General features: G+C 34.2%; 1 protein-coding gene across 3 annotated transcripts in view; it reads left to right on the top strand.

The window, feature by feature from the left end:
- CADM2 (cell adhesion molecule 2) overlaps positions 1-13,749 on the top strand; it is a 1,092,572-nt gene that overhangs the window by 824,873 nt on the left and 253,950 nt on the right. For all 3 annotated transcript variants that reach the window (XM_028504686.2, XM_036017949.1, XM_036017950.1), the window contains one exon: positions 8,871-9,020. In XM_028504686.2, coding sequence (XP_028360487.1) covers positions 8,871-9,020 — 150 coding nt within the window. The remainder of the gene's footprint in view (positions 1-8,870; positions 9,021-13,749) is intronic.

The raw sequence follows: 13,749 nt of genomic DNA on the forward strand, positions 1-13,749 counted from the left end.
ACATTGCAAATTTCTCTAGGGCCAGTCTTGATACCGATAATCAAGAACTAACTTTAATTATAAATTCTATCAGAGACACAGAAAAGGATTACTAGTCTTCATATAATGTAGTTAACTGGGTCACCTACTCACCATCATTGTGTAGGTCAATGAAAACAATGCAGTAGTCATCCTATAGGTCCCCTGGTCTGCTATGAGTGTTCAGGAAAACCTAGTATTACATTCTGGAAAAGAGAGGTGAAACTTCTACAGGAGAATTTTTTTTCTCTGGGTCAGGAGTTGTGGGAGCCACTGTTAATCTGAAACAGCCTTTTGTCATGGATCAGAGGCCAGCAAAGGACCAGGGCCAAGCTTTGGGTACACAAGAGTTTCTGCTCCGAGAGTTAGGAGGACAATTGCTATAGTGAACACCAGGATACGGTCTACAGCATTGTAATCGCTGAAGCTGTCAATCTGGCACTGTTACAACCTGGTATCAGAGGGAGAAAGCCCTTCCAACCTTTCCTGGCCTTGCAAGACCCAGTGCCCGCCAGTTTTGTTCCTTTCCTGCTTTGGTCTGGCAGTTGCAATGGAACACAAGTCTCTAAAGTACTTCCTGTCTCTATGGAAACTGGCAAGCAGCACTAGACTGATGGCTGTGCTCCATAATGGCTGGGGAGAGGGGCGGCACAGAAGGTGGATACCAGGTGTTGTACTCTATAAAACAAGCAGAATCTGAAAAGGATAAGGTAAAAATCAGAGAAAAATAAATTATATGTGGTAGCCTAGGAAAACAGAATGCTTAGTTTTGCAGACAAAATTAAAAGCTAGAATGAAGTAATGAGAACAATGACTAGAGAATTCGAACTATTGGAAACAACAGAAGGACATTCCATAAGTGGAAACACTTTGTACTTAGTTATCAGTCTTAATTTTTCCTCTAATTTCCCTTCTCACATGATAGAACATTCATCATATTTCTCTTAAGAATTATAAGCTTGCATTAATGATATTTGTGCTTTTCAATCCAATAGGCTTTAGTATGCAATGTGTGTTTTAGTCCACATAACCACTGAGCCACAACTTTCATATTGGAAGGTTATTTGTTTAGAATGCCTTCAGTAATTTAGTGGAAGTAATAGCATGCTGTGTATGCATTTAGATATACTTTTAGACTCTAATTTAAGCAACAAGAATATCTTGAACTTTCTAAGATGCAGGTTCTTTGTATAAACACCCCAATGTAGTTGAGAGAGAGAGGCACAAAGCTGAGAATAGTTGAGGGAAAGATCTAAAGAACAGTAGGCTGCATTTGTATTTCATTTAAAAACAAGGTACCTATTTGAAGAAATTTCTGTAATTTCTTATTGAGGTTGGCATTTAAGAATCTTTATTTTGTATACACTGATCTATTTGGTATCTTTACTTTTCATATGTAAAATATGAGAATTGTAATACAAGTATTTTGCAGTTAAAGTGGGGTTCTTGAGAGAACATAAAAATATCTTAAAACAAATCAAAACATTATGTATGCCATTTCATTCTGGTGCCAATAGCTGTTGAATTAAATTGTTTTGTAGATGATATTGACAGTTTTCACTAAATATAAATATAATCCAAAAGGAACGGTCAAAATACATGGAATTATTTATCTCATAAGAAATTTGCACTTTCTTATTGAAAAACAGTGTCTTAAATTCTCTTCACATCTTCTTTTATTTGTTCTTCTTCACTGTTTTTTAATCTGATTCTTTCTTTGAGGAAGTTTTGCTCATTTTCAGAAAGAAAAATAATGAGGGTCCTCAGTTCATGTTAAATAGCCCACAAAATTTGATCATTTATCCTGAAAAATCACTGACTATAACACACTCCCTCTCAGATGTGCAAAAGCTCAAACTCTGCCTGTCTGTCTAGATATATCTCAGGTGATTATTGCTCTCAGTAAGTAAGCACTCATGCACAGTGTGCACTGATCCATTGTTATAGCCCAAATTTAATCTTTAGCACAGGAAGAGAAATGGAAAAAACCATTGCCTTTACTCATCATCCATTCAGGAGATAGCAAGGCTTGAATGATGCTGTTTTTGGAAGCAGAGCCATGCTTTGAGATCAGTGTTCAAACATACATCTTCGCCTGTCTGCTCTCTTTCAACAACACAGCTGGCTTCAAAGATCTCTCATCAGTGCTTTGCTTATTGCTTCTTTATGCTGATGGCACATCACAGCCTGTCAGCAAGGTTCAGGTGGCTATAATTTAGAATTGGATTATTTATGTCATATGTGACAGTGTGCTGGGTTCTTGGTGGTCAGACAGTAAAGGTGTGTGTGAAACATGAGGGGAGGACAACCCTTAACTGAGGTCAGTAGGACTCAAGAATCAGTTCGCTTGATTCTGTACTTGATAATGCTTAATCTAGACAAGGAAAGGTTTTGACTATTTTTTCCTTAAGTATATGACAGATGGAAGCATTGAAAGAACAATAGCAGCTGCTCAGTCTTCTATTTAAAGACAGGGTCTGAAAAGTATCTTTTTGGAATATGACTAATTGTTCTTCACTAAATTGTCTTTCATAACAATAAGTTAGCAAGTTATTTTCATATAAGTACACTAAAACTAACCTAAATGGGTTTTAACCACTTATGTTAGTTAGTGGCAGCATAAGAAAAACAAGTAGCGAAGGATCACTGTCCACATCAAAAAAAGAAGGAGATCTTATCTGAAATATGTGTTATTGGAAGAACAATGGTGGGGAAAGAGGACTGCTGGAAAATTATTTGAGGAAAAGGCAAAAAATAAAATTGAAGAAGACACTCAAAATATGAAGAAAAAGGACTGCAAAACCAGAACATTCCTGAATTAGAAAGATCAGTTGGTTTTCAGAAAAACAACAACAACAACAACAAAAGAATACCTTATTTATACTAAAAGTGCAAGCAACAGCCCCCAGAGCCATCAAGGGTGGGTTTCATAGTGGTGCACTGTAAATGTTTACCTACTGGCTCTGTGGGAGAAAAAAATAGAAAAACTCTCGCTAGCATTGTTTGCCAGTTTTCATGGTGAAAATAATCCCACTGTGGTCAATTTCCAGCTACCAACATATCTCGCTGAGTATGAAGTGAGATGATTGCAGTTATCTCTCACAAACTGAAGTGGGTGAGCCAGCCATAGACATCACTGCTTTTACTTAAGTTGAAGCTGTTTATTAAAAAGAGATGCAAACGGTCCAATTGCATCTTTGAAATATTTGGCAGCAAACTACATACTTCTTTATAATAATCATTTAGTCAGCATTTTCACTTTATTTCCAAAGCAGCTCTGTGGTTAAACACCTGAGACCTGAAGACAGGGTGCAAGAGTACAAAGCCTGCCCCTGCATTTTCTAGTGCTATGACTGTGAACACATTATTTAAGGTCTTCTTGCATCTGTTCCCTCCTTTTCAAGGTACAGATTATGGCATTTTGGCCATGAAAATTAAATCCTTGCTAAAGGGGATGTACTTGGAATTAGCATACTGTGAATGTTCAGTTAGGATTAACTATGTTTTCATGTGTTTACTGCTGTTTTAGTGATGGTTGAGGGATAACATGACATAGGAAGGGTAAACAAAAAAAAAAAAAAAAAAAGAAGAGAGAGAGAAATCCAAACCTCTAGCGAACTTTCATGAGTTTATTTGAGCCAAACTGAGGATATATGCCACATGCCAGGGAGCAATATATCAAATGTGCAATTCTGCAGCTTCTTTTATGCGTTTGGATTCAAGGAGGGGACAGAGGAAAATTACAGGAGGGTGGGAGAAAGCAAGGGAGATCGGATTACAGGGTAGTTAACAGGATTATGTGCAATTTTGAGAGTTAATACCCCCATTGAGGGGTGTTATTTCTCATATTTCTAAGGTGTGTGGTCATCTGCATGCACAAAAATAGTGGATAGGGCTGATTTAATATCTTTAATAAAGAAGTTATAGGCCTGAGGCATGACTACCCACCATGACCTGCCCAGTTAGGAATTTATGATCAGATCATCCTGTGAGATTACTTTCTATAGAACCCTTTCTTTTTTTTTTCCCATCCACAGATGCTATTAAATGAATGTTGATGCAAGGGAAATTGCACCATGAAGAGAAAGTAAAATAGTTTTAGTTACAGAGATCTATTTTCTTCAAAGGACTTCAGTAGTGTTTATTATATTTAATAGTCAAGAAAAGCTATTATCTTTTATGTTTTTTCCACTGTAGAGCAGAGATTTGGCACAGTCTGTCTTTTCCTGTCCCATTTTGGGAGCCGGCAGTACCTAAGTTTGTCTGTGCTAGATCACTGCCTGTTACATCTTCTTATGAACTTTCATGATTTTCAAGTACAACATAAAAAATTCTCTTAAGATATTACAACTAAAAGGCATTTATGATTTGTCAACATAAAATACATCCAAACATGTGAGAATTTTTATGAGTTTATTTGAACCAAACTCATGACATTTGGTGGGAAGCAAAATCTCAAGGAATTGAGAAAATGGTCAGGAAATGACAATTTTACCATTTACTTGATACATCAGAATCAAAGAGAATGCCATAAGGGTGTTACATGAAATCCACTGGTGATAGACTAGGGAAGTGGGAGAAAGCAAATGGAGGAAATCTCTTAGATTGTATTAAAAAAATGAATAGAGACATACATTCTCTCTCTTTTTTTTTTTTTTTTTTTTTTTTGAGTAAGCAGGTACAGGATAGTTAACAGTTAGCAATTAACATAATAATAATAACAATGAGGGGATCTTCGGTCTCTATTCTTAATGAGGTGTTTGTTGAGTGGTGCTTTGAGGGGTCCAGCAAAAAAGAAATTAGCTTGATATTACAAAGGCATGTTATCAGGTAAGTAATCTTAGGTACAAAAAGACAACAGGCTCCGTTAAGGTGAAGATCGAATTTTGTTCAGGAAAAACACTGCCCTGGGATATGACCAGCACAGCCTTGAGCTGCTTTTAGTAGAAAGTTTTATTTTAGACCATTCTTTGTGGTTGTTTCAGATCTCTGAGTTTGTAAGGCCTCTTCTGAGCTTGTCGGGTATAGTATGTAGCCTCTTTTTCATCCACAAATTTAATTTTTCCATATTATTTTTTGTGAGAAGAATTAGTTTCTCCTGCTCCTCTCTTTTGACTATGAACAAATACAGCAGTCATTCTACTAGCAGAGGCTCCTCTAGAAGTGCCAACTGTTCTAAGAAGATGCTTTCATTTTGAACAATGAGTACTCACTGAGAAATCTAATTCACAATGGAGATGAAAATGGAGACAACTGTACTTGAACAGCAATTTAAAAAAAAAGAAAAATATATATTCAATGAAAAAAAAAGAATGTTAAGCAACATAGCTGATTTAAAGATAAATAAGGTATCCTTGTTACCTGACCCTTAATTAGTTTAAAAACAAGTATGAGAGACTGATATTTATGCAAATAATAAAAGGAAATAAACTCAAAGAGGACAGGAGGAACATGCTGGAAATAGGTTAAATGGGAAAATAGACAGCTTGGGCAATTCTCACCTGGAAGTTCTGTTGCCTTTAAATCTCATCATGACCTGTTTGTTAACAATGACTCCTCAGAAACCTAGGATGGTGGTGTGCTCAGCCAGAGGGAGGGTCACTTTAAAATAAGGCCTCAATGATATGAACAATGCATTTTAGAAATCCTTGTAGATGGTAAACAGGGCTGTGCCTAATCTGCCTTCTCCCTGGCCTTCACCCTCTCCTGAAGTTTTAAATTATTTTGCAGATATTTCTTCCTCTATACATCTTTCAGATGTTGACTCATACAGGGCAAGACATGTAGCAGATCCCCCAAGATATCTGTTTGATGAAAGTATTGAGGATGAATCCTCAATGTGGCAGCCTACTAGTTTTGCTAACTGTGAAAGCTACTGTATTTTTAGGACTCTCAGACTCACCAGACCATAAGATGCACCTAGGTTTTAGAGGAGGAAAATAGGAAAAAAAATTTGTAGCAAAAAATGTGGTAAAATATTTAATAACATAACATAATATTTAACCAATGTAAATGTAAACTACATTTACTAGCCAGGTAAGCTACATTCAAACTATAAGACACACCCATTTTCCTCCCAAATAGGGGGGTGTGTCTTATAGTTTGACAAATATGTTAGTAATTTCTTTGGACTCTCTGAGGTTGAATTAAATGCTGACATTGATTGAGCCATGAGGAGTTAAAAGCAAAAGGGATCAGCTAACTTGATGCTTTTTCCAGATTATATGCAGAACTAAAAGGCAATTGAAATCTTTGAGAAGTTTGTTGACTGCCTACAACACTTGCTTTTGAATTAATTTGGTAAATCACATATCCTAAGGATATTTAGGATTTGTAGATTCTCAACATGAGTTTGCTCTGTATAGGGAAAAACTGAATTATTTGACCAATAGGACGTTAGGCTGCAGGTCCCAGGGTACCGAAGGTGTAATACTTTAAAGTCAGAATTTACATGGGGAGAAATTGGAGGAAAGCTGTCTAATCTCCTACCATAAAGGACAAAGTACAGGTGTCCTGGTGTATGTAGAGAACCTGGCTTGTAGATGCCCCCAAGAAATATTTCTTTCTTCTATGGGCCATGGGGAAAGACTGAAATAATGATCAAAACTAAGTTCTGAATAGAATAGGATATTTAAGGCCAATAATGACATCCTTTCCCATTTGATTTTAATGTTATAACTGAAATTTATGAGGGCATAGTTCAGCTAGGTATGTAATTTAAAGTTTCATTGTTAAAGAGCTTACTCATTTATACTTTTCATTGTTGTCTAATTCACTTTTAAACAAATAGTGATAAAGTTGGCTATGACTCAGAAGCCTTTGTGAAAAACTAAGAATAAAACAGTGAACTTTCAGAACAAACTTTGAACAGTTCATTGAATTCCATGGAAAAATCACTTTGCCTCCCCATTTCAATTTACCCACCTGTGAAATGAGAAGGATAATATTTTCTTGTAGTGATGTTTTAAAATTATTTTGCAAATGTAGTAGATGAAATGGAGGCAAGTGTCACTGCTCCCCCCCCACCCCTACATTTTTAAAGAAGCAGACAGTATTATTTATGTACTAGTTGATAGTCAAATTGTCATCTGGAATGAACAGTGTTTATTTATTATCAGTTGTGTGCTTTTTATTGCTTAAAGAATCCTCCTTGCCCCTAGATTGTTTTATTTAAGCATTAGGTCAATACCTAGGAACTCAAGTAAAGTATCTTAAAATTATTCTGAGCTTCATGTTTATGAGCTGCCAATCCTGTGTCCATGGTAATTATTTCTTCTTTCTGTTTTAGCTCAGGTTTTCTCTGATGTAGTTTTTTGCTTCACCTCACTTCACAAAATTGATAGTTCTCCATGTTTCCCTGCTAGAGGTCACCTCTGAGCTGAAGGCAAAACACATCTCAGTCTGGCTCCTATTGACTTTCAAGTCAACTATCAAAGAATTTCCTCCAGACATCTGCTAACCTCAATTTAAAAACTCCACCCTAAAGATTATAGGGAGATATCCTGGGGAGTTGCCAGAATGACTCTAAGAGGTTGGCATCGAGGAGACAAAGCTACTGATACCAGATTTTTATATTTGATAGGCTTAATTATATAAAGTGGTCCTGAACCTCTGTGCTCATGTCATTTAGGTCTGGAAAGAAAATTTCTCCTTTAGGCTCTTCTGCCTCTTATGGTGCCAATCAACAGGCTTCTTGGTAATAAGATTCTTTATGCCAGTATCTCCAGCATAACCTCAAGTGGTGCTTGTAGTAATGATAGAATCATTACAAAACTAAAGAAAAAAGAAGGAAATATATTTCATGGGTGTGATTAAGTCATCATAATGTTCTTGCATATGTAAATTATTCTGGACTTAATGAACTACCTTGCTCACATAAGAGTATTTTAACCTGGCTGTAGAAAGTACATTTTTTTATCCATGTTGATAATTGTTACCAGACTTGGCCGAGTTCATCGTGCTGAGATGAAATTTATGCATTATGTTTTGTTTCCATGTGCATGAATTTTGTTTTAATTATCAGAAGTGCTGTTATTAAATAAAGTTAGTATATGCATTACTTTAATAAATAACTATACTTAGGAAGATGGAAAACTTAATTTCTAATGATATGCAAATTGACAAGGGTCATTTAAAACTTTTTTCTTGATTATGAAAGAAATATGTACTCAAAACATAAACACTTCAGAAAAGAACAGAGATTATCTCTGTTTCCTAAGTTAGAGTAATCACTTTAAGATTTTGATGGATATTCTACAAGATGAACAGTTTGAAAACTATTTATAGTGTTTTCTATCACAGATTTGTACTTCTAAAAACAGCTACACAAACAATAAACCTTGATGGAATAGAATTTTCAAAACATTTCCTTTATCAGAAATTGAATCTAAAGTCCTAATATCCATATTTTATAGATTTTATTCAAAATTATAAAAGCTACCAGGGAAGCACTTAATGTGTTCCCTCTGCTGCTTTAAAGAGTTCAATTCATCCAAAATTATCCCAGTTCCTTATTAACAAAGATGACCATGTATGTAATTATTGCAAGGCCAAGAGAAATTAATAATAGCAATGTTACTACTAAAATATAAATATTTTCGTGTGTCTAGAAGGAAAAGAAGGATTTCTAAAAAATGTAAAGGACTATAATGGGGTCCTAATTTTATGTTAAGACTGTTGTCCTCTAATTAAGGATTTTTAATTATTTTTCTGTCTTTTTGTAATACATAGTTTTGTTGTTTGGTTCATTTAAGTTTTATTTGTAATGAGCAGTTAAATACAGTATAGCTCTTGGGAAGTTAACCATTTCTTTAACTTTCATTTAATCAACATGTTTTTAAATCCCCTCTTAGGCAGCCAAGGGCAGTTTCCACTCACACAGAATGTAACCGTTGTTGAAGGAGGAACTGCAATTTTGACCTGCAGGGTTGATCAAAATGATAACACCTCCCTCCAGTGGTCAAATCCAGCTCAACAGACTCTCTACTTTGATGACAAGAAAGGTGAATACATTTTCTTTTAAATGTTTTAATCATATTCTAAAATATCCTAATTATAATGAATTTATTTTTCTGAGATGATTCAAATTATTCCTTTTGATTACTAAACTACTTCTGCTTGTGTTTAAACATGTTAAATATTAAATACTTTAGTTTGCAAGTCATAAACACTAAAGATAACCTATGTCAACTTTTTAATAAAATAAACAGTTCTAATTCTGTTTCAAAAATAGCTTTATGCCTTCTCTAAACAATCGCCTTCTTTCCAGATACCATATTCTTTTGTTCTTGTAGCTGCATTGCGTGCAGATTGAATATTTTTTCTCACTTATGGTATTGTGATGTTATTTCTATTACCATTGCCTTAATATATTTAGAAGATGCTATGTGATTTTGGAAAGTTTTATTATTTATTTTCATGAATTGTATTTGAAAGTAAGAATTATAGAAATAATTTTCATAAGTTTATGTAACTCCATGTTTCCAAAATAAATTAAAATAAGAAGCTTATTTACATCAAATTGAGTTGGACTTTATCAGTTAAATGGGCTTTGAATTAGATGAAAGATTTTGATTAAACATTTTTAGAGAAGTAAAAAAATTATACTGTATAATTCTGACAAATAACTAAAAATGTATTCTGAGTTTCTAAGTATTCACTCATCATTATAAACCTTGGGTGGAAAATGAGTTCATGAACTCTAATGAAAATATGGAATTGTTTATTTAAATTTAAAATATATAGGCTATTAATATTTATTTATACTCTATCTATTCAGTATGATCTTTTACCTGAATTTCTTTTGACTCTATATAGATAAGATAATTTGCAATCAGCTTCATTTAAATAAAGTATATTCATATTAATCCAGTAAATGTGCCCATTCTACCTAAAATATGAGTTTACTATATTGTCTGCATTGCTACAGTTTTTCTTCTTTAATGTAAGGGACTCCTTTATATTCCCTTACATGTTCCTGTAAATTTTTTGTCCTCCTATGTACACATAAAGATTTACATTCAAATAATTTTTGTAGTGATCATTAATTTTCCTTTAGGTTTAAGATGAATCTGTGGCTTTCTTTAAACTTTAATATATAATAAGTAGATGAAAAATCAAATTCATTGATTTGACAAATATTATATTTTGAGGGTTCTTTTGTACAAGGCTGAGTTAGAATAGACAGATAGATAATCCCTGCTCATATAGGGCATGCAGACTAGTAGGGGAGACAGACAATAATTAAACAACATGTGAACAACATATTTTAGAGTATATTGGTAAGTGACAAGTGTTCTCTGTCTCTTAATAGATAGACAGGCACATATGTCTCTATATAGAAAGATAGATGATAGATATCTACAGAGAGAGATAGAGATAGAGACTGAGTTTGAGAAATTGGCTCAAGTGACTGCGGAGGCTGGCAAGTCTGAAACTTTCAAGGTAAGCCAGCAAACTGGAGACTCAGCAAAGAGTTGATATTTCCATCCCAGTCTTAAGGCAGTCTGGAGGCAAAATCCCTTCTTTAAAGACCTCAATCGTTTTTCTTAAATCCTTCAGCTGATTGAATGAGGCTGTCATGTAATGAAAGTAATGTGTTTTACTCAAGGTCTAATGATTCAAACGTAAATCTTACCCAAAATACCTTCACAGCAACACCCAGGATGGTGTTTGATCAAGGATCTAAGTACCATGGGCTAATTATAACTATCAAAGAGGTTTAGGAATGCTAGCATTTCTGTAGAACTTTATTATTTAGAAGGAGCTTTTATTTGCCCTCTTTCATTTTGCTATCTGGGAGATAAAAAGGACAGATAATACTACTCACCATATTTTAAGAGGAGTATTTGGGAGGAAGGAGTTAAAGCTCTCATAATTATTTTGAAACAAAGTCATTGTGACTTAAACATCATGACTTAATTGTCGGCCAGACCTGGAGCCAACATCGTGACTGTATTTAAGTTTTGATTATAGTGTTTGATGTGCAGTTCGTGTTTAACAGAAACTCTGTGTCATAAAGTTTTTTTTGTACTTTAAGAATATTTTAAGGAGTCTAAAAAATGGATTTTAAAGCATTCATCTGCTAAACACTCACTATAGCAGTATTAATGTAATTTTAATCCTTATTATATTACTGATTATTTAATGCTTTTGATTAAGAGCTTTTTTTATCACACTGTGGAAAATTTTAAATATACTTATGGACAATAAAACATCTCTTTTCAATTTGAGAAATAGCGAAGGAATATTTAATGTGATATTTTTAAGCATTTGTAAAGAAAATGTATTATTCTTGTATAAAAAGTCCATCTTATAAAGGATTAACTAAGCGACTAGAATTCACAAGTATAACTCACATAAACCAGGTTATATTTAGGTAAATTTGATGGGACTGGAAGTTGTATAAGTAAATGCAAAGCTTGACAACTTTTTAATTTCATTGGTTTGTAGTTTTGTCATGCTAATATTATATAAGCTTTATATATTTATCTTAAATTTACCATTTTTTTTAGGTAGTGAAGATACATGTCCTATAACAAAAAGTGTTAGTGTTTACTTTTTTTTTCACTCCTTTACAATGTTTGGAGGAGTTTGTTATAGTTGTTTCAAATCAAGTGATCTATGTTGTTTTCCAAAGAATGAAGTTCTATTAGTTAAAATAATTAAATACATAAGCAAGAAGTCACAAAGGTTTAACAAACTGCTTTTGCTTTTAGTACTGATTACAAGTATTTGTAAACAAATATTTAAAACATATGTGTGTATCAAAATATAATACTGTATCAGTTTTAAAGAAGCCTCTCATTTGCCCAATGTTATAAAACAAAAGAAAATATTTTTGAGGAAAACAGACTTTTAGGGATGTTAATACAACAATAAATATATAAGTATGCTATGTAATGCATCAATTTAATTATATGCATACTTTTAAACTAATATAAAACATACTAATTTGGAGATATTTATTTGTTTCTACCCTTGCATTTAATGAAATAATTTTACTTACCAGCCATTTTCTTGAAAGTGTAGATACTATCAATGACAAATTTGTCTCAAGCAACAATGATAAAGTTTTATAACATCAGAGCATTCTTTATTGTTCATTCATTCACCAAGAGTATAATAATTATCTCCACTATGTAGAAACTTATTTTATTTTACCACTTTTTAAACAGGTCTTTGAGAGTCATGTTTATAGCAACATCTACATCAGTGAGTTCAAATCCTCAAGCACAAAAACAAAATCTATACAAAATGTCTCTGCCTCCTCTTGTAGTGATTGTATAAGTTATCCTCTCTATATAACATCTAAAACTAGAATTGATTCAGGGTATTTCAAGCTAATGCATCCTTCCTGTAGCAAATAGAGAACAACTTGTAAAGCAAGATTTGCATAACTTGGAAATAAGGCAGCTCCTCTTTTCTGAGTAATAATTATAGTGAGAAAAGCCATTATGTTATATTTGTAATATTTAGTAATGTATTCCTGTGTCTTACTGCTATAAAATGATACATCTGATTCCATGAATTGTTGAAGTATGTACTTGCTCTTATTCATTTTTCCTATCATAATTGCTACACAGTTTAGACTTATTTGAAAAAAGCTAGTGTGTATATACGTGTGTATGTGTTTATAATAAAGCAGATTTCTGTTTTCAATATTAGACTTTTTCTAACTATTGTGGTTCTAATTGTCAGTTGCAAAAGATTAGCAGAAAGTTCTGAATAAAGAACTTTTCATGAGTGGCAATCTGACAAGTCTGTACATTCTCACAAGTATTGGGTTCAATTCCTTGGGATGCCTTAGTGGAAGGTATTCTGGACAATGACATACATCAAATGCAAGAGTTTGATAATGAAAACATTTCTGAAGATTCCATGTCAGAGTTTTCCCCACACTGTCTTTTTGTCTGCATTTACATGCTGAACCTCAATCCTAAGGCTTATCTTGAGCAAACAAACATGCTACATTGTGTGAGAGCCAAAGCAGAAAATCTGGGTTAGTGTGACTAGAGTGTCCCATATATGTTGTGCAAGTGACAACTGCTCAGAACAATAGAGAAAACGGTGGGTTGTCTGTGTCACTGATTGCACCAGTTCCTACAGGTGGCTGCTACTGTTAAAGGCTTCATTTACAGCCTGTTTTTATTTCTGTCTCAGCTGATGTTGCCCTTTGTTCTAGGGAGCTTTCTGAATAGAATAGTCCATGGCATGCAGTATCACAGTGGTTTAATTGTGTCTCAAATGATTATAAAATGCAGCTGAGGTTGAGAAGCTTTGGGTTAAGCAAATCCATTTTCCTAAGAGTTCTGTACTCCTACACTTAGATTTCTGTACTTACATAGGCTATTGAGAAAGAAGGAAAAGAGCGGGACAGGGAGGGAGGGAAGGAAGGAGGAAGGGAGGACAGAAGCTGCTCAGAAGAACAGAACAAGTGCTTCTCATTATCATTGCTGGTACCAGTGTGAGCTCTAAGAGGCATTCTGAGAGCCTTTCATGCTACTTGGAGACTCAGGCCCTAAGGGTCCTAGCTGTGAAGGTTGAACAAAAAACTCAGGATGGCAGCCCGTTGGTCCAATTAGAATTGGTAAAGCCTTTCTTGTTTACTTGGAAGTATTACCCAAAGAAAAGCATGCTGTGAGCTGGGAGTTGATCAGGTAAGGAAAAATTACACTGAACCCCTTCCCTAGGAGACTGTGTCAGGGAGGTAAAAATGGGACTATTCAGGAA

This window comes from Phyllostomus discolor, chromosome 2 (genome assembly GCF_004126475.2).
Source record: "Phyllostomus discolor isolate MPI-MPIP mPhyDis1 chromosome 2, mPhyDis1.pri.v3, whole genome shotgun sequence".
Lineage (NCBI taxonomy): Eukaryota > Metazoa > Chordata > Mammalia > Chiroptera > Phyllostomidae > Phyllostomus > Phyllostomus discolor.